The sequence below is a fragment of the Pantherophis guttatus genome, chromosome 6, assembly GCF_059756535.1.
Source record: "Pantherophis guttatus breed Tessera chromosome 6, ASM5975653v1, whole genome shotgun sequence".
NCBI classification, from domain to species: Eukaryota; Metazoa; Chordata; class Lepidosauria; order Squamata; family Colubridae; genus Pantherophis; species Pantherophis guttatus.
Genome location: NC_142068.1, coordinates 4,598,397 through 4,620,262, shown reverse-complemented (window position 1 = coordinate 4,620,262; position 21,866 = coordinate 4,598,397). Strand labels below are relative to the sequence as shown.

The 21,866-nt window shown below is 47.0% G+C and overlaps 1 protein-coding gene across 1 annotated transcript in view; it reads right to left on the bottom strand.

Moving 5' to 3' along the window:
- LOC148112986 (intestinal-type alkaline phosphatase-like) overlaps positions 1-21,866 on the bottom strand; it is a 33,464-nt gene that overhangs the window by 6,377 nt on the left and 5,221 nt on the right. Inside the window, exons 2-7 of the mRNA XM_087872399.1 lie at positions 15,799-15,915; positions 10,023-10,138; positions 7,243-7,417; positions 5,225-5,397; positions 2,630-2,764; positions 1,298-1,370 (exon numbers count right to left, since the gene is read on the bottom strand). Of these exons, the coding sequence (XP_087728525.1) occupies positions 1,298-1,370; positions 2,630-2,764; positions 5,225-5,397; positions 7,243-7,417; positions 10,023-10,138; positions 15,799-15,915 (789 nt within the window). The remainder of the gene's footprint in view (positions 1-1,297; positions 1,371-2,629; positions 2,765-5,224; positions 5,398-7,242; positions 7,418-10,022; positions 10,139-15,798; positions 15,916-21,866) is intronic.

Sequence of the window (21,866 nt, the reverse complement as noted above, 5' to 3'; positions counted from 1 at the left end):
CGCCGAACTGCACAGAATCTTAACTACCGGTTCGTGCGAACCGGTGTGAACCAGAAGCAGCCCACCTCTGGATGGACCTTCACACCACCAGTGAAGGCCACGGTTTGAACGTCCAAGGTTCAAACCACTCAATCACCTCACACGTGTAACACGACCAGAGAAAGACATGCTGGCTGCATTCACACAACATGTAAAGCTGGGTTGGCGATATCTCCGTTAGCTTTTGGGCGGGCTCCGCAGGAAGGTGTGAATCCATCCAGTTTGCCGATTTTATGGTTCGATCTAAGTTTGGGGAAACTAGTTAAGAAGAGGGAGGCCATTTTTAACTCCCTTCTCTTTATTCTTCCATCAGCAAAACACAAATGCAACTCTCTTTTGAGTGTGCAATTTTGAGATGGGGGTTAAACTGCATGTCAGAATGCTGCTGTCTAAAACTTTCCCTCTTGATTTGGACAGGGAAGTCCTTTCTTCCTCCTGTGTAATGTCACACACACACACACATACACAAAACAAACAAACCACAAACTGTAATTGTGAGTACCCTGAAAAGGACGATGTCAGCGCCTCAACGCTGGCATAGAGAGCAGAGGAGAGATATAAACTCTGAACTTTTGCCTGCTAAATCCCTTTGAAGTCGGGTTGTCGTGGAAATGAGGAGGGGAGACATTCCTGGGAAATGACGAGACAAGAAGGCTGGAGAATGACTTGGAAGATAGCCAATGAGAAGCAGAGATTTGGGGATCGGAAAGGGAGGGATTGGGGGGCAAAAGGTCAGTCTTGTCCGTCTGTCAGACTTCGATGCTATCTCAAAGTAAATGAATTTCCAAACTGCCAATCTTTAAGGAAATCTTTTCTTTAATTGAGCACAGCCACCGGATCATGACTCGATGCGGACAAGACTGACCTTTTGCCCCCCAATCCCTCCCTTTCCGATCCCCAAATCTCTGCTTCTCATTGGCTATCTTCCAAGTCATTCTCCAGCCTTCTTGTCTCGTCATTTCCCAGGAATGTCTCCCCTCCTCATTTCCACGACAACCCGACTTCAAAGGGATTTAGCAGGCAAAAGTTCAGAGCTTATCTCTCTCCTCTGCTCTCTATGCCAGCGTTGAGGCGCTGACACCCTATCTTTGTCACCGGCTTCTCCATGATCTGTAAACTGAGTTTAATAGCTTTCTATTAAACCATGTTTAGAGAAGAAAAAAAAACAACAACGGCACACAGAGACACACAAACACACACAGAAAGAAACACAAAAACACACACGGGGGAAGGAAAAAGAGCATTTTGAACCCTTTACCCATGATACGGTGAACGTTTGGGTCCTTGGCAGCTTTCAAGAGATCAGCTCGATTCCAAACATATTTGCTGCCCTAGAACAGAAAGCCAGAAACTGGTGAGAGAGACCCCCCGGGGGTGAGGGTGGGTGCAAGTTAGGTCAAAAAAGTCATAATGGCGGGCATCACGGGACAGTTGAAGCTCTACCTGCAGCCATCTTAATTTTTTTTTCAATAACAGCAGGGTTTTCCAACCTTGGTCCTTTAAGACGTGTGGACTTCAACTCCCAGAATTCCTCAGCCATTCCCCCATGCTGGCTGGGGAATTCTGGGAGTTGAAGTCCGTACGTCTTAAAGGGGCCAAGCTTGAGAAATTTTTCCTCCGAGGCTAAATGCTACAGACAAAATGTGGCCTCTAAGTCTCCCCCTGTTTTCTCTTGAGCGTCACGAGAAGCTTTCTCAGCTTGGGGCAAATCATGCTTTATAGATAGTCCTCGATTTAGGACGGTCACTTAGCGACCATTTGAAGTTACAACAGATCACCCAAAAGCGATGTTCCACCTAGTTCTAAATTCCGATGTCTGCCTCCCCCTCCGGTCACGTGGCCGCAATTTGGAGCACTTGCGTTTACAGGTAGGCCTCGCCTTATGACCTTAATGGAGCCCAAAGTTTGTGTCGCTAAGCGAGACATTTTTTAACGGAGTTTTGCCTCATTTTACGACCTTCCTTGCCACATTTGTTAACTGGATCACTGCGGTTGTTAAATTAGTCACACGGTTGTTAAGGGAATCCGGCTTCCCCACTGACTTTGCTCGTGGGAAGGTCGCCAAAGGGAATCACCTGACCCCGGTACACTGTGACCGTCGTAAATGTGAAACAGTTGTCAAATCACATGACATTATTAGGGATGCCGAGTCACTTGCCAAGTATCTGAATTTTGATCACGTGACCACGGGAATGCTGGGAGAATCATGTCCCAGAATTGGGATTCAGCCGGTTTTGTCCGGTTCGGGCGAATTGGTAGTGGTGACTGTGGGAGGCTCCGCCCACGCACCCGGACGTAATCCACGAGCAAAGAGCATGCGCAGAAGGCCGTACGCATGCACACAGGAGATGTGTGCGAGCAAAGCACGCTCACATTTGCTAACCAGTCCGGAAGGGAAGGGAAGCCCGCCTCTGGTCATGTCCCTTGTTGTCAGTACTGGTGTAACTTGGAAGGGTCCCTAACCGAACGGTTGTAAGCCGAGGACTACCTGCAACTCCCATTCTGCTAGAGGAAGCTTGAGATTTGTAGTTCCGCCGCAAATGGAGGGCGCCAGAGTTGGAGAAGAGGCAGGAAAAGAACTGACACTTACCGGCGAAGCTCGGAGCCATTCCTCAATTAGGTTCCTCTTGTCTTTACGGGTCCCTTTGGTGGAGCTTTGGGTGGGGTATTCGGGGTCTGGGGTGTCTCTAGGAGTCATGTATTTCCTGCCCCCACCCAGGACCACCTGCCAAGGAAAAGACAGTGTGCAAAAAATATTATTTGCCAGGGTCCCTGGTGCCTTCTGAACGTGGTGTGTTTTTTTGCAGACGTTTCATTACCCATCATCAGTGCTAGAAGGGAGAGGGGTTTGCATGGAGGAGGAGGAGGAGGAGGAAAGGAGGGGGGAGGAGGACTATAGAGTCCCTGGCGCCTTCTGAGCTTGGTGGTTTTCTTGCAAACATTTCATTACCCAACTAGGTAGCATCATCAGTACTAGAAGGGAGAGGGGTTTGCATGGAGGAAGAGGAGGAGGAGGAGGAGGAGGAGGAGAGGAGGAGGAGAGGGGGAGGAGGGGGAGGAGGGGGAGGAGGAGAAGAGGAGGGGGAGGAGGAGGAGGAGGAGGAGGTGGAGGAGGAGAGGAGGAGGAGGAGGAGAGGGGAGGAGGAGGAGGAGGAGAGGAGGGGGGAGGAGGGGGAGGAGGAGGGGGAGGGGGAGGAGGAGGAGGAGGAGGAGGAGGAGAGGAGGTGGAGGAGGAGAGGAGGAGGAGGAGGAGGAGAGGGAGGAGGAGGAGGAAGAGGAGGAGGAGGAGGAGGAGAGGGGGAGGAGGGGGAGGAGGAGGAGGAGAGGAGGGGGAGGAGGAGGAGGAGGAGGTGGAGGAGGAGAGGAGGAGGAGGAGGAGGAGAGGGAGGAGGAGGAGGAAGAGGAGGAGGAGGAGGAGGAGAGGGGGAGGAGGGGGAGGAGGAGGAGGAGGAGGAGGAGGAGAGGAGGGGGGAGGAGGAAGACCACAACTATAGGGTCCCTGGCGCCTTCTGAGCTTCTTGGTTTTCTTGCATAAGCATAAAATCCAAGGATACGGAGCCTGGTACAATACATTCCGAGTTTCCGCTGAAGGGGAAGTTGGCTTATTCTATTACTTATTTTATGACGGTACTGTCCCAGGTGTTGTCAAAGTAGTTGGCAGCCATTTAAAAAAAGTAGGAACTGTAATAAAATGGATTGAGTAAATATCAGAGTTAAAATCAACATCATTATTATGATTTATAGGTCTCGGCTTCGTGGGGAAAGTTGTGTTTTTGCCCTTTATTTTAAATTGTATTTTCAGAGCAGCTCCAGAAGCTGCCGAAACTCAAGAGAAGTTAGCAAGAAGGGATCTCAAGTCTAGTAAACGTTGGAAATGTAACCAAAAAACTGGCACATATTGTCATATGTGGTGGACTTGTGCTAAACCCCCCCCCCCAAAATTTGGACAAAAATACAACACGTGGCTAGAAAAGACGTCAGGAAAACCTGTCGATCTTAAACCTGAACTTTTTTTTAATTAGGCATAATACCAGAAAAATTTGATCAACAAAGTGTATATTTAATATTGCATGCATTAACAGCGGCGAGGATTGTATTTGCGCAGCATTGGAAAAAAGAAGAAATACCACTAGATCGAACTAAATTTCATTGAGTTTCGCATCAGGGTTATGTTTGACCTCGGGGGGGGGGGCGACGGCTGGGCATGGGTCACTGGGTGGGTGTGGCCAACTGGGTGGGCGTGGCCTGCTTGATACCAGTCCCCAAACTGGTGACATGTTTCCTCTTCGCATTGGGTAGACCAGGACTGCCCCGCAGGCTGGATCCAGGGGTGAAATAATCCCGGTTCGGACCGGATCGCCCGATCCGGTAGCAATGGTGGTGGGTGGTTCGGAGAACCGGTAGCAAAAATCCCTGCGCCCCCCCATGCCCAGCTGAGCTGCACGATCATCAGCGGCTTTTTTTTTTTACTTTTAAAAGCATTATTTTCTACAACCTCTTCCGATGAAAAAATGCGTTTAAAAGTTTTTTTAAAAAGCCTCTGATGATCGCGCGGCTCAGCTGGGATCGTCAGAGGCTTTTCAAAGCATTTTTTTTCTGCAACCGAAGACATGGTTAAAAAAAATGCTTTGAAAAGTCTCTGACGATCCCAGCTGAGTTGCCTGATCGCCAGAGGCTTTTCAAAGCATTAGAAAAAATGCTTTGAAAAGTTTTTTTTTTAAAGTTGGCCACGCCCACCCAGTCACATTACCCCCACCCCACCCCACCAAGCCACGCCCACAGAACAAACTTTACATTTCACCCCTGGCTGGATCCGACCACATTGCAGGCTGGATGAGGCCCGCAGGCCTTAAGTTTGAAACCCCTGCACTCGATGAAGAGATAATTAAGAAGATATTGGATTGACAGAAATGGACAGACAGACTTCCATCGAAGATCAAACAGAAAGAAGAGACAGAATGCTACCAAAAATGGAATTTATTTTATCGACGGCTGGGAAAAAAGCAGGGTGAAGGTTAGGAATATAATTTGTATTGTTCAGCGAACAAAACAACCCAGACAATACGATGTTTATTAAGCACTAATTAAATGCCATAGTAGAAAATTAATACAACTTTATTTTTTATATATATATATATATAAAAAGAAAGGCTCTCGAACAAGGCTTCAAGGTTTACTTACTTACCGTGAGCTTCACGTTTTCGATGAGTTGCAGTGCAATATCCTTGCAGCCCCCCTCGAGCGCGGACTGAGGCAGGTTGGCGTCGCTGTACCAGCTTCGGCTGACCACGTGGGCGTAATTGCCAGCCGGGGAAGCGTGCTGGACTCGCGTGGTGGTCACAATCCCCACGGACTTTCCTGCGATGGAGGAAGAAAGAAAGGGACGTTCACACAATCAGCCCGAAAGGGGATGGAAACACCCAGAGTACGTGAAAGCGGCCGAATGACCGAGAGGCGAAGTGAAAATGACGCATTCAGATCAGTGGTGGGTGGCTACCAGTTCACTCTGGTTCGGGCAAACCGGTAGCACCGGTGGCGGGAGGCTCCGCCCACCCATCCGGACGTCATCAAATAAGTTCTGTACACGCGCAGAAGCTTCTGCGCACGCACAGACGGGGTGCGTGAGTAAAGCCAGTGTGCGCGCCAGAGATGGGTTTCAGCAGGTTCTAACCAGTTCTGGAGAACCGGTAGCGGAAATTTTGAGTAGTTCGGAGAACCGGTAGTAAAAATTCTGACTGGCCCCATCTATTCTCTGCCTCCCCAGTCCCAGTTGATCGGGAAGAAATGGGGATTTTGCAGTAACCTTCCCCTGGATTAGGGAGGGAATGGAGATTTTACAGTATCCTCCCCCTGCCGTGCCCACCAAGCCACGCCCACAGAACCGGTAGTAAACAAATTTGAAACCCACCACTGGTGCGCGCACGAGCGAACCTGTAGCAAAGGTAAGTGAAACCCACCCCAATTCAGATGAAACAGGCATTGAAACCAGAAAGATAAATGAGTCCAGGCAGTGCTCGACTTCTGACTACAATGGAGCCCCAAATATTTCCGTTGCTAAGTGAGTCAGTTGTTGAGTGAGCTCTGACCCATTTTACAACCTTTCTTGCCATGGTTGTTAATTGAATCACTGCAGGTGTTAAGTTAGTTACACGGTTGTTAAGCGAATCCGGCTTCCTCATTGACTTTGATTGTCAGAAGGTCGCAAAAAGGGGATCCCGTGACCCTGGGGCACTGCGACCATCATAAATACGAGTTAGCAGCCAAGCATCCTAATTTCGATCACATTAGTACAGGGATGCGGCAACGGTCGTAAGCGTGAAAAAGTCATACGTCACTTTTTTTCAGTGCCGTTGTACCTTTGAACGGCTCCTAAACAAATGGTTGTAAGTCGAGGACTACCTGTGTGGCTTGCGTAATTCCATCCTCTCCATTCTAGCATACAAAAATTTGGTGTGCATGCAATAATGAAAGTGAGAGTGGAAGTGAAAGTACAGGTGTAGGTGCAAGTGTAATTGAAAGTGCAGGTGTAAATGAAAGTGAAGGTGTAGGTGTAAGTGAAAATGAAAGTGAAAGTGAAGGTGTAAGAAGTGAAAGTGAAAGTGAAGGTGCAGGTGTAAGTGAAGGTGTACGTGAAAGTGAAAGCAAAGATGTAGGTGAAAGTGAAGGTGTAGGTGTAGGTGTAGATGAAAGTGAAAATGTAGGTGAAAGTGTACATGTAGGTGAAAGTGAAAGTGAAAGTGAAGGTGTACGTGAAAGTGAAAGCGAAGATGTAGGTGAAAGTGAAGGTGTAGGTGAAAATGAAGGTGTAGGTGAAAGCGAAAGTGTAGGTTAGGTGAAAGTGAAGGTGTAGGTGTAGGTGTAGATGAAAGTGATGGTGTAGGTAAAAGTGAAAATGTAGGTGAAAGTGTAGGTGTAGGTGAAAGTGAAAGTGAAAGTGAAGGTGTACGTGAAAGTGAAAGCGAAGATGTAGGTGAAAGTGAAGGTGTAGGTGAAAATGAAGGTGTAGGTGAAAGCGAAAGTGTAGGTGTAGGTGAAAGTGAAGGTGTAGGTGTAGGTGTAGGTGAAGGTTAAGGCGAAAGCAAAAGCGGAAGCAGAAACGGAAGTGAAAGCAAAAGCGAAAGCGAAAGTGAAAGTGAAAGTGAAGGATTAATATTCTAAGTCCACCAACTCCAAATTCCCCCGTTCCCATCCTCTGATCCTTACCCGCCAGCTGAGCCCGCTTCAGGACCGAAATGACTTCGTTGCCCTTGGTTGTATTGCACTGGTTATACTGGGCGGTGGCACTCACACCGATGGTTCTGTAGTTGGCCTTCACCCCACAGAGGTAGGCAGTGGCCGTTCCCGCGCTGTCGGACACTTGGCGGTCCACGTTGTAGGTCTGCCCAAAGCAAGAGGGTCAGCTGGGAGAAAGCCCCAAGTATTCATGTTCCCAGCGTCTCAAAGCAGGTTCTCCAGGTTGAGGGGCACGGCGGGGAGAGGAGCAAAGGAGAAAGAAAACAGCCCTACTGTGGGGTATAAGAGGCCCAGGGAGACCCGGTTCAAAACAGCTCTCTCTCCTTTATGGCTTCAGGGAAATTGCAGAATACAGATAGTCCTCGACATGTGACCACAATTGAGCACCGAATTTTCTACGCCGAATGAGAAAAGTACAACTTCTTTCCCCTGTCCTTACCACTTTCTATAGAGGGAGGGACGATTGAGAGCATCCTATCATATTGAATTACTGTCCCATCCCATCCCTTCATCTTCCTTTCCCCTCCCCTCCCCTTCCCTTCGTTTCTCTTCTCTTCTCATCCCTTGCCTTCCCATCCCATCCCTTAATCTTCCCTTCCCTTCCCTTTTCTTCCCTTCTCGTCTCATCCCTTCCCTTCCCTTCCCATCCCATCCCATCCCATCCCATCCCATCCCATCCCATCCGATCCCTTTATCTGCCCTTCCCTTCCCTTCCCCTCCTCTCCCTTCCCTTCTCTTCTCTTCTCTTCTCTTCATCTCTTCTCATCTCGTCTCATCCCTTCCCATCCCATCCCTTCCCATCCCATCCTATCCCTTCATCTTCCCTTCTCTTCTCTTCCCTCCCCTTCCCTTCCCTTCTCTTCATCTCTTCTTATCCCATCCCTTCTCATCTCATCTCATCCCTTCCCTTCATCTTCCTTTCCGTTCCCTCCCCTTTCCTTCCCTTCTCTTCTCTTCATCTCTTCTCTTCTCTTCATCTCTTCTTATCCCATCCCTTCTCATCTCATCTCATCCCTTCCCTTCCCATCCCTTCCTCTTCCTTTCCCTTCCCTCCCCTTCGCTTCCCTTCTTTTCTCTTCATCTCTTCTCATCTCTTCTCATCCCATCCCATCCCATCCCTTCCCTTCCCATCCTATCCCTTCATCTTCCCTTCTCTTCCCTTCCCTTCCCTTCCCTTCTCTTCTCTTCATCTCTTCTTATCCCATCCCTTCTCATCTCATCTCATCTCATCCCTTCCCTTCCCATCCCATCCCTTCCTCTTCCTTTCCCTTCCCTCCCCTTCGCTTCCCTTCTTTTCTCTTCATCTCTTCTCATCTCTTCTCATCCCATCCCATCCCATCCCTTCCCTTCCCATCCTATCCCTTCATCTTCCCTTCTCTTCCCTTCCCTTCCCTTCCCTTCTCTTCTCTTCATCTCTTCTTATCCCATCCCTTCTCATCTCATCTCATCTCATCCCTTCCCTTCCCATCCCATCCCTTCCTCTTCCTTTCCCTTCCCTCCCCTTCGCTTCCCTTCTTTTCTCTTCATCTCTTCTCATCTCTTCTCATCCCATCCCATCCCATCCCTTCCCTTCCCATCCTATCCCTTCATCTTCCCTTCTCTTCCCTTCCCTTCCCTTCCCTTCTCTTCTCTTCATCTCTTCTTATCCCATCCCTTCTCATCTCATCTCATCTCATCCCTTCCCTTCCCATCCCATCCCATCCCATCCCTTCATCTTCCTTTCCCTTCCCTCCCCTTCCCTTCCCTTCTCTTCATCTCTTCTTATCCCATCCCATCCCTTCTCATCTCATCTCATCCCTTCCCTTCATCTTCCTTTCCGTTCCCTCCCCTTTCCTTCCCTTCTCTTCTCTTCATCTCTTCTCTTCTCTTCATCTCTTCTTATCCCATCCCTTCTCATCTCATCTCATCCCTTCCCTTCCCATCCCTTCCTCTTCCTTTCCCTTCCCTCCCCTTCGCTTCCCTTCTTTTCTCTTCATCTCTTCTCATCTCTTCTCATCCCATCCCATCCCATCCCTTCCCTTCCCATCCTATCCCTTCATCTTCCCTTCTCTTCCCTTCCCTTCCCTTCCCTTCTCTTCTCTTCATCTCTTCTTATCCCATCCCTTCTCATCTCATCTCATCTCATCCCTTCCCTTCCCATCCCATCCCTTCCTCTTCCTTTCCCTTCCCTCCCCTTCGCTTCCCTTCTTTTCTCTTCATCTCTTCTCATCTCTTCTCATCCCATCCCATCCCATCCCTTCCCTTCCCATCCTATCCCTTCATCTTCCCTTCTCTTCCCTTCCCTTCCCTTCCCTTCTCTTCTCTTCATCTCTTCTTATCCCATCCCTTCTCATCTCATCTCATCTCATCCCTTCCCTTCCCATCCCATCCCATCCCATCCCTTCATCTTCCTTTCCCTTCCCTCCCCTTCCCTTCCCTTCTCTTCATCTCTTCTTATCCCATCCCATCCCTTCTCATCTCATCTCATCCCATCTCATCTCATCTCATTTCATCCCTTCCCTTCCCATCCCATCCCTTCATCTTCCCTTCCCTTCATCTCTTCTCTTCTCATCCCATCCCTTCTCGTCTCATCCCTTCCCATCCCATCCCATCCCATCCCTTCATCTTCCCATCCCATCCCATCCCATCATCGACTTGTCTTGTCTTATCATCATCTCATCTGATCTGATCATCTTATTTATGTCCCAAGAACTTTTAAGGGCAGGGAAAGACAAGTTTCCCGTCCACTAATAAAACCACCGGTTTCCTACCTTGGAAAGGGCCACGTAGGGAAAAGCGTCCATACTTAGAGGTGATTCTGGAGTCACCGGGTTCTGCATGTGCCCCTTCAGGATGCGAGTGGCTGTGATGGTGGGGATGCCCATCCCTGCCAGGGAGAGAAACTCGGCATGAGAAAACCTGCGGGGCTGAATTAGACCCTACTTCGGTCTGCAACAACCGTTCCTTCTAAGGGGAAAAAGAATCTGCTCCATCAGCCAGTGCAAATATCGACCTGCGTGGAGGTCACCTCGTCACCCCCTCTCCTGTCCTCCCTTGGTCGCTCCTGCACAAACCAACATTGCAGCAGAAGTTGGTTTCAGTAGGTTCTGACCAGTTCTGGAGAACCGGTAGCGGAAATTTTGAGTAGTTCGGAGAACCGGTAGTAAAAATTCTGACTGGCCCCGCCCCCATCTATTCTCTGCCTCCTGAGTCCCAGCTGATCGGGAGGAAATGGGGATTTTGCAGTAACCTTCCCCTGGAGTGGGGAGGGAATGGAGATTTTACAGTATCCTTCCCCTGCCACGCCCACCAAGCCACGCCCACAGAACCGGTAGTAAAAAATGTTGAAACCCACCACTGCACTGCAGCCTCTTTCACACCCACAACCGGCAAAATCTATAGCAGAAACAAATTCGGGAGGAAATAAATGTATTTACAGTCTATCACAGAAGTGAATACACCTCCTCACATTTTGTAAATATTTAAGTATATCTTTTCATGGGACAACGCTGAAGAAATGACACTTGGCTTCGGTGTAAAGTAGTGAGTACACAACTTGTATAACAGGGTAAGTGTGCTGTCCCCTCAAATTAACGCAACACACAGCCATTAATGTCTAAACTGCTGGCAACAAAAAGTGAGTACTGTGTACTCACTACTTTAGACTGTAGCCAAGTGTCATTTCTTCAGTGTTGTCCCATGGAAAGATATACTTAAATATTTACAAAATGTGAGTGGGTGTACTCACTTCTGTGACATACTGTATTTGCATTTTGCCAACAATACACACACAAAAAAAACCCCAACCACTCTATTTCCTAGGAATATAACACACAGAATACATAATAACAGAGTTGGAAGGGACTTTGGAGGTCTTCTAGTCCAACCAGTGGCGGGTTGCTACCGGTTCTCCCCGGTTCTTGCGAACCGGTAGTGGAAATTTTGAGTAGTTTGGAGAACTGGTAAATACCACCTCTGCCTGGCCCCCGCCGCCAATCTATTTGCTGCCTCCCGAGTCCCACCTGATCGGCTAGAAGGAAAAAATCAGGGCTCACTTGACAAAGAAGAGAAAAAAAAAACAAGACACCGTCGCTTTAAATTTAGAAGCCAAGAAGCCTCCCAACTGATCGGCTAGAACCGATCCGCTCCTTGTAAACCGCTCGGTAGTGGTAGATTGGCAATTGAGGCCAAGCTGCCTGAAAGCGGTTTCCGATGCTCTCAGTGGTGGCAGAGCGGCAAAAAAAATGTTTAAACTCTTGCCACGGCACTTCAAAGGGCTGCCCTACAGCTGATCAGCGGTAAAAGGCAGTGTGGTGATAGACTAGTGCACTCCAAAAACAAATGGGTAGACCGGTACGGCTCTGCAAGCAGTTAAAAGCCTGGTAGACCAGAACCGCTGCTAAATCCTAAAGAATTATCTGGTCAAAAAACCCACAGTGACTCTGAGATAATCAAAAAGACAATGGTTGAAAGCCAGACCTGCTAGAGATGTTTCTCTCAGGCTGACTGAGTCAAAAGTGGGCCTGAGAGGAAGGAACAAGGGGCGTGGTCAAAAAAACTATGACTCCCCTTGACGTGAGTGACATTGAGTTGACTACGCCTACCCAGCCACATGACCATCAAGCCACGCCCACTGTCACATGACCATCAAGCCACGCCCACAAAATAACCCACACCCACAGAACCGGTAGTAAAACAATTTAGAACCCACCCCTGAGTCCAACCCGCTGCCGAAGGCAGGAGATAACAAAATAACACAGTTGGAAGGAATCCTGGTGGTTTTCTAATCATAATTCATAAGTGGGGTCGGTGGGGAAAAACTACCCAAGATTAAAATCAGGGATGCTGAGTATATAACACAGTGCAACCGGTAGATTTTTTGGTGATCTCCTGGGGCGTTGTGAGATCCTTGGTTTTTACGGTTGCCTTTGTGTTCTTTGATGGAAAAAAATTCCAGAACCGGCGGGAAACCTATTACGAACATTCTGGCTGAAATCTCAGCTTCCTTTCTTAAGAAACCAAGAAATGTTGCTATTACAATAGGAAGACTCAGCAAGAGATATTAAATATTTCGGAGAATCTGAAATTCTAGTTTCATTTAAAGCCACCAATCAATCAATCAGAATAGAGCTGGAAGGGACCTTGGAGGTCATCTAGGCCAACCCCCTGCTCAAGCAGGAGACCTTATATCATTTCAGACAACTGGTTGTCCAATCTCTTCTTAAAAAACTCCAGTGATGGAGCCCCCACAACTTCTGGAGGCAAGTAGTTCCACTGGTTAATTGTTCTCACTGTCAGAAAATTTCTCCTCAGTTCCAGGTTGCTTCTCTCTTTGATTAGTTTCCACATCCAAACCTTGCCTTGTCCCTTGGATGCCAACCATCCTGGGCCACCGGCGGCTGTTTTGGTTCCCCTTTTTCACCTTGATCTTAGCTTGAGCCCATCCAATAATTAATTCCTGCAAGTGATACTCGGCCAATCAGCTCTTCCTTTTTGACCCCCTGAGTCAGCCCCTGTTGAGTGAAGCAAATTGGGGTCTGCCTCAAGCCGACCCCCTCTTCTTTGTGGCAGCCCCTCAAATTTTGGAAGACTGCTGTCTTGTTCCCCTAGTCCTTCTTTTCATTAATCTAGACATATCCAATTCCTGCAACCGCCGATGGTACGGTTTAGCCTCCTGATCCTCTTTGTTGCTCTTCCCCTGATCCTCTTTGTTGCTCTTCCCTACACTCTTTCTAGAGTTGGCTGGGTTCAATTGTGGTCATAAGCTGAGGACTATCTGTATATAAATATTTTCATCCTTGATTTTATTTTTGCATTTCAGTAGTTAATGCAACTCCCCTTCCTCTTTTGTTAGATCTGTTTCTTTTGAACAAGTTAAATCCTCCTAGCAGTACTTTCCAGTCATGGGTTTCATACCATGAAGTTTCGGTAACAGCAAAAATGCCGTCTCTGCCCTCATGTAGTAGGACTTCAAGTTCTCCACATTTTGTTCCTCATACTTTGAGCATTAGTGTACAGGCATCAGAGTCCTGGAACTTGAAGTACTAGTAGATCACAACCTACTTCTTGGTAAGCTAGTAAAATGTGGGATAGACAGCATCACCACCAGATAGATTCGTAACTGGCTGACAAACCGTACTCAATGAGTAGTTCTTAATGGTACTCAGGGCCGGATCTAGATGAAAAGAGGCCCTAGGCTATTCCACTTATGAGGCTCTTTCACCTATAGTGAAAGTGTAATTTTAATTTTGCTAACAATTTGAATGTAGGCCTCTCTTGATCTTGAGGCCCTAGGCTGAAGCCTAGTTAGCCTATAGGAAAATCCGGCCCTGATGGTACTACATCTAAATGGAGGGACGTAAGCAGTGGGGTACAGAAGTTGATGCTGCAGTGAAACGGATGTGCGATTTTGGGGCTCCAGAATCGCCACCGATAGCCCCGCTGCCAGACGGTCCAGTTAGAACCCCACAGTCTAGGTTTGACTGTGGTAGTAGAGGGCACCTCCTGTCGATCTCAGGGACATCGCAAAGTCCCTGATTGATCCAATATTTATTTATTTAGTTAAATTTATGTGCCGCCCTTCTCCTGAAGGACTCGGGGCAGCTCACAAAAGGTTAAAAACCGAAGAACAATAAAAAAAATATAATTAATTTAGCAAAATTAAAATCCCACAATTTAAAACCCATATTAAAACCAATTAAAACCCCCCACAGATCAGATGAGTTGTTTAAAAAGTCATGTCTTTAGGTCCTTGCAGAAGGAGCGGAGGTTGGGAGCCATTCGGAGCTCGGTGGATAAGGCATTCCAGAGGGTCGGCGGGCTCACTGAGAATGCCCTCATCCTAGGCGCCATCAGCCGACATTGCTTGGTCGACGGCACCCCGAGGAGGGCTGCCCTATGTGAGCGCGCTGGTCAGTGAGAGGCAGGCAGTAGGTGCTCCTTTAAGTACCCCGGGCCCATGCCATGAAGGGCTTTATAGGTAAGCACCAGCACCTTGAAGTGGATCCGGAGGATCACTGGTAACCAGTGCAGCTCGCGCAGGAGAGGTGTAACACGGGAGTAACGGGGAAGCTCCCGTAACTTCATCTTCATAAACGACTTAGATGCTGGAATAGAATGGGAACTCATCAAATTTGCAGATGATAGTAAACTGGCAGGAACAGCCAACACACCAGAAGACAAGCTCAGGATCCAAAAAGATCTTGACAGACTTGAACAATGGGTCCTATCCAAACAAAATGAAATTCAATGTCGAGAAAAGCGAAGGTTTTACACTTAGAAAAGAAAAGCCAAATGCACAGGTACTACAGATTAGGTGGTCCCTGGCTCAATAGTAGTAACTGTGAGAGGGATCTTGGAGTCCTAGTGGATGACCACTTAAATCTGAGCCAGCCGTGTGCTGCAGCTGCCAAAAAAGCCAACACAGTTCTAGGGCTGCATAAACAGAGGGACAGAATCAAGATCACCTGAAGTGTTAATACTACTTTACAATGCCTTGGTAAGGCCACACTTGGAATATTGCATCCAGTTTTGGTCGCCACGATGTAAAAAAGATGTTGAGACTCTGGAAAGGGTGCAGAGAAGAGCAACAAAGATGATTAGGGGACTGGAGGCTAAACATGTGAAGAACGATTGCAGGAACTGGGTATGTCTAGTTTGATGAAGAGAAGGATTAGGGGAGACATGATAGCAATGTTCCAATATCTCAGGGGCTGCCCCAAAGAAGGAGTCAAGCTATTCTCCAAAGCCCCTGAAGGCAGGACAAGAAGCAATGGATGGAAACTAATCAAGGAGAGAAGCAACCTGGAATTAAGGAGAAATTTCCTGACACTGAGGTCAATTAATCAGTGGAACAGCTTGCCACCAGAAGTTGTGAGTGCTCCAACACTGGAAGTTTTTAAGAAGAGATTGCATAACTATTTGTCTGAAATGGTTTAGAGTTTTCTGCCTAAGCAGGGGGTTGGACTAGAAGACCTCCAAGGTCCCATCCAACTCTATTATTCTCTCATTCCTTTCCTACATTTTCAAAGCAAAACGGACAAGGGAAAGATATAGTTTTCATTTAATTCCATTTGTTCACCCTCAATGAACATAATAACCTGGTTGGATCAGGGGATTAAAAACAAATGAAGAAAGTTTTTTTTTCTTGCAATGTTGACATCATCGTGCTGAGTTGGGAAAATCTTGAGTGGGGAAGCGAGATTTCTACAGCCGCTTGAAGGAGAAAACGAAATGCTCCAATAATTTCATATGAAGAAAGAGAGAGAAAAGCCAAGAAAATAATAATAATAATAATAATAATAATAATAATAATAATAATAATAATAATAATAATAATAATAAATAGGTTCTTGGTTAGGACTCGAGCTGCTGAGCTATTAACCAGCCTCAAAGGCTGAGAATCTCACCAAAGATTAACTTATTATTATTATTATTATTATTATTATTGTTATTGTTATTGTTATTGTTATTGTTATAATATTATAATAATTCTGATTCAGCAACCTCTCCAGCCTGGTTAAGCTTCACCCTGGAGTAACTACTCACCATCTCCCAGAAAGAGGATGAGGTTCTTGGCCTTGTAGTTGCGGTATTGTAACTGCCTCGCTTTCCGAATGGCTTTATCTCCCAGTTGATTCCAGAACGATGGGTTTTGTTCTTCCACTGGGAAGGCAGGAGAGAGAAAGGGGTTATGACCAACACTTGAATTGTTCAATTATTCAATTGTTCAAATGTTGCAGCTTGTTGATCCTTAGAGTTGATGGTGTGAATCTGTGTATCCTCGACAACTTTCAGATGGGAGGACTTCAACTCCCAGAATTCCCCAGTTAACATTTGTGGCCTTCAATTCCCAGAATTCCCCAGTTAACATTTGTGGCCTTCAACTCCCAGAATTCCTCAGCCAACCTTTGTGGCCTTCAACTCCCAGAATTCCCCAGTTAACATTTGTGGCCTTCAACTCCCAGAGTTCCTCAGCCAACCTTTGTGGCCTTCAACTCCCAGAATTCCCCAGTTAACATTTGTGGCCTTCAACTCCCAGAATTCCTCAGCCAACCTTTGTGGCCTTCAACTCCCAGAATTCCCCAGTTAACATTTGTGGCCTTCAACTCCCAGAGTTCCTCAGCCAACCTTTGTGGCCTTCAACTCCCAGAATTCCCCAGTTAACAATTGTGGCCTTCAACTCCCAGAATTCCCCTGCCAACCTTTGTGGCCTTCAACTCCCAGAATTCCCCAGTTAACAATTGTGGCCTTCAACTCCCAGAATTCCCCTGCCAACCTTAGTGGCCATCAACTCCCAGAATTCCCCTGCCAACCTTAGTGGCCTTCAACTCCCAGAATTCCCCAGTTAACATTTGTGGCCTTCAACTCCCAGAATTCCCCTGCCAACCTTTGTGGCCATCAACTCCCAGAATTCCCCAGCTAACATTTGTGGCCTTCAACTCCCAGAGTTCCTCAGCCAACCTTTGTGGCCTTCAACTCCCAGAATTCCCCAGTTAACATTTGTGGCCTTCAACTCCCAGAGTTCCTCAGCCAACCTTTGTGGCCTTCAACTCCCAGAATTCCCCAGTTAACATTTGTGGCCTTCAACTCCCAGAATTCCTCAGCCAACCTTTGTGGCCTTCAACTCCCAGAATTCCCCAGTTAACATTTGTGGCCTTCAACTCCCAGAGTTCCTCAGCCAACCTTTGTGGCCTTCAACTCCCAGAATTCCCCAGTTAACAATTGTGGCCTTCAACTCCCAGAATTCCCCTGCCAACCTTTGTGGCCTTCAACTCCCAGAATTCCCCAGTTAACAATTGTGGCCTTCAACTCCCAGAATTCCCCTGCCAACCTTAGTGGCCATCAACTCCCAGAATTCCCCTGCCAACCTTAGTGGCCTTCAACTCCCAGAATTCCCCAGTTAACAATTGTGGCCTTCAACTCCCAGAATTCCCCTGCCAACCTTTGTGGCCTTCAACTCCCAGAATTCCCCAGTTAACAATTGTGGCCTTCAACTCCCAGAATTCCCCTGCCAACCTTAGTGGCCATCAACTCCCAGAATTCCCCTGCCAACCTTAGTGGCCATCAACTCCCAGAATTCCCCTGCCAACCTTAGTGGCCATCAACTCCCAGAATTCCCCAGCTAACATTTGTGGCCTTCAACTCCCAGAGTTCCTCAGCCAACCTTTGTGGCCTTCAACTCCCAGAATTCCCCAGTTAACAATTGTGGCCTTCAACTCCCAGAATTCCCCTGCCAACCTTTGTGGCCTTCAACTCCCAGAATTCCCCAGTTAACAATTGTGGCCTTCAACTCCCAGAATTCCCCTGCCAACCTTAGTGGCCATCAACTCCCAGAATTCCCCTGCCAACCTTAGTGGCCTTCAACTCCCAGAATTCCCCTGCCAACCTTTGTGGCCTTCAACTCCCAGAATTCCCCTGCCAACCTTAGTGGCCATCAACTCCCAGAATTCCCCAGTTAACAATTGTGGCCTTCAACTCCCAGAGTTCCTCAGCCAACCTTTGTGGCCTTCAACTCCCAGAATTCCCCAGTTAACAATTGTGGCCTTCAACTCCCAGAATTCCCCTGCCAACCTTTGTGGCCTTCAACTCCCAGAATTCCCCAGTTAACAATTGTGGCCTTCAACTCCCAGAATTCCCCTGCCAACCTTAGTGGCCATCAACTCCCAGAATTCCCCTGCCAACCTTAGTGGCCTTCAACTCCCAGAATTCCCCAGTTAACATTTGTGGCCTTCAACTCCCAGAATTCCCCTGCCAACCTTAGTGGCCATCAACTCCCAGAATTCCCCAGCTAACATTTGTGGCCTTCAACTCCCAGAATTCCCCAGCAAACATTTGTTGGCCAGAGATCCTGGGACAGTTGGTTGGGGGATTCTGGGAGTCAAAGTCCACCCATCTTAAAGTTCTCCAAGTTGAGAAACACCACTATATACAGGCAGTCCCCAACTTATAACAGTTCATTTAGTGACTGTTAAAAGTTACAATGGCACTGAAAAAAGTGAAATATAACCATTTTTCACATTTGTGACCATTGCAGCACATTTATGACCATTTGCCTGATCAAAATTCAGATACTTGACAACTGACTCATATTTATGACATTTGCCGTTTCATGTGATCATCTTTGGCAACCCAAAATTTCCATCGCTAAACAAAGTGTTTAAGTTGTTCAAGTTTTGGCCCATTTTACGACCTTTCTTGCCACCGTTGTTAAGCAAATCTCTGCAGTCGTTAAGTTAGTAACACAGTCGTTAAGCGAAGCTGGCTTCCCTGTTGACTCTGCTTGTCAGAAGTTTGCAAAAGGCGATCACATGAACCTGGGACGCTGCGACCGCCATAACTGTGAGTCAGTGGCCAAACGTGCATGAATTTTGAGCACGTGCCCACCGGGGATGCTGCAACGGTCGTTAAGTGTGAAAAACGTAAGTCGTAAGTCACTTTTTTCAGTGCCGTTGTAGCTTTAAGCGGTCACTAAACGGACGGTTGTAAGGCGAGGACCATCCGGTATTTCTTGATCAACTTTAAAGACGGCTCGTCTCACTCCCGGAGTGACTTGGTCTTCCATTCTGTAAAATGGGAACAGCATTGATTTAAATGCGGGGGGGGGGGGTTTGCACAATTCTATGGAGCTCTGCCTTTCAAGAGTTTTTCTATTGAAATCCTCAGTCTGAAGCCGCTCAAAATTACGAAGTATAATTCTTTATTTGCAATTATTCTCCTCCGCCCTCACACAAGCTCAGATATCGCCAAGCTGTGATCTAAATGCACAATCTGTTAGCTCCGCTCTTATTATATTTACACCGGGTGGGGGGGGGCTTCAAAAATGTTAGCAAGGGGTTCTCTACCCAGTTGCTGGGCGGGCGTGGCCATGCTGGGCGTGGACTAGTCGGCCTCCTGCACCACGGCGGTGGCGGGGAGGGGCATTTTTGCCTTCCCCGGTCTCCGGAGGCTTTCCTCAAGCCTCTGGGAGGATGAAAACGGCCTCCCCAGGCTCCAGGGGCCCTCTGGAGGCCAGAAACAAGCAGAACTTCTGGTAGGCCTGCTTTTTGCCCTCCCCGAGCCTCGGCGAACGCCCTGCACTTACCTGAAAGCAAAACGGGCCATGTGGAGACCCTTGGGAGGGGTGGGGTGGGAAGGGCCAGCTAGGATTTGAGGGTTCTCCGAACTGCACGGAATCTTAGCTAGAGGTTCTTCCGAACCCCCAGCGGCCCATCCCTGATTTACACACTTCCTTAATGAGCACCAGGTCCCAGGTGTTTACATGCAATTAAAAGCAAATGCAATTAAAACTAATCAACCTAAGCAAAACAATAAAATCACCGAGGAAGGGACCCTTGTTCGGGACGGTTACTTGTCTGAAACGGTAGGTCTCCCGATGGAGGAAAGGGGTTGGACTAGATGACCTACAAGGTCCCTCCTTTCCAAGCTCTGTTATTCTGTACTCTGTATTCTTGCTGTTATTTGTAATTATTGACAAAATAGGTGACTGTACCAATCTAAATGAAGACATGAAATGAAGACATAAATTACTGGGGAACAGGCTTTTGCATCGCTTGAGGTCAAAATAAATCCCAAAGCTCAAATTAGGAAACATGTTACTCCACCAGCTAGCAGGGATAAGTATGCAAAATATTCATTAGTGCAAGAACGTAGTTTTTGTATGTTTTTATTCACCGCAGTGCTGCCATTTGGCCAGAGGCAAAAAAACTGCCATTGGTTGAACTCTGGAGTGTCCAGGAGGAGGTCAAAAAAGTCAAAATGGCCACCTTGGTAATACACCCCCCCTCCCTCCCCATGGCCCTTATCTTCACACCACCATAACCACAGGCAGAAGTTAACTTGCATTATTTCAGTCAACCCCTACCTAACATTTTTTATCCTAGCCTATGGATAGCCCAACTAATATGTCCCATTTCACAGATGGGAACACTAAGGCAGTGAATTGGGGCCTACTGGATCCATCCATCCTTTTGCTACTAGAGCCTAGAAATAGTGGGAATCGGAAGCATAAGGGGGTGTTCCCAGCTATGGGTCACTCACCTCCCCAAAAGTCTAACACTGAATTTTCACCAGACCATCTTTGGTGCATCAGCTAGTCTAGCTCTGTCTCTAGTTTTTCAAACTTGGCCATTTTAAGATATGGGGATTTCCTCAGCCAGGCTGGGGAATTCTGGGAGTTGAAGTCTACGTGTCTTAAAGGGAATCCTGGGAGTTGAAATAAATATGTCTAAAGGGGAATTCTGGGAATTGAAATGAACAGATCTTAAAGGGAATTCTGGGAGTTGAAGTCTAAATGTCTGAAAGGGAATCCTGGGAGTTAAAATAAACACATCTTGAAGGGAATTCGGGAAGCTGAAATAAATGGTCTTAAAGGGAATTCTGGGAGTTGAAGTCTAAATGTCTGAAAGGGAATCCTGGGAGTTAAAATAAACACATCTTGAAGGGAATTCGGGAAGCTGAAATAAATAGTCTTAAAGAGAATTCTGGGAGTTGAAATAAACAGATCTTAAAGGGAATTCTAGGAGTTGAAGTCTAAATATCTGAAAGGGAATTCTAGGAGTTGAAGTCTTAATGTCTGAAAGGGAATTCTGGGAGTTGAAGTCTTAATGTCTGAAAGGGAATTCTGGGAGTTGAAGTCTTAAGTGTCTGAAAGGGAATTCTGGGAGTTGAAATAAACATGTCTTAAAGAAAATTCTGGGAATTGAAATAAATATGTCTTAAAAGGAATTCTGGGAGTTGAAGTCTACATCTCTGAAAGGGAATTCTGGGAGTTGAAATAAACACATCTTGAAAGGGAATTCTGGGAGCTGAAATAAACACATCTTGAAAGGGAATTCTGGGAGTTGAAGTCCACAGGTTTTAAAATGGCCAAGTTTGAAAAAGACAGCTCTAATTGGATGCCTCCCAAATGTACTGGACTACATGTCCCGTCTTCTCCCATCAGCAGCTGAGTATTATAAATCCACAAAGAAAGCCATGTCTGGATTTGGTATGTAAGAAGAATTGGAGAGAAAAACAGTTCGTAATTTTTGTTTCGTTTGTTTCATTTGCACCTTGGAGTTTGTACCCTCATTCAGCATCAAGACATTTGTTCCTTTTTTAATCAGGATTGTGATAAACTGAAGTCTGGAAACTTCTCCTTGACTCTTGCTTGCAAAGTAAGCAAATGTCAAGATTGCAGTGGCCCGAGAGTTTATTTAACAATTTAGCCCTATCAGGCAGAATCAATTGCTCATTAACTGCTTGGTTTATGATGCACAAGGGTGTTTTTGATAAAATGTCAGCTCCCAGCCCTGATATGACGATCATCAAATATTCAAACTGTGGGAAAACAGGAAGAGGACAACGAAATGCACAAGAGAAAATGTTTTCAAGCATTTCTCTCTGGGTCAGGGGTCTTCAAACTTGGCAACTTTATGATTTGTGGACTTCAACTCCCAGAATTCCCCAGCCGGCATGCAAATCACCAATGCGCAGTTACAAATTGCAAACTGCGTTTTTTTTTTCCCCCCTCCAATTCTTCCTACATACCCAAATTCGGACATGATGCCTTCCAGGCTTTCCTTGAGGAATTGTAATGCTCAGCTACTGACGGGGAAGATGGGACACGTAGTCCA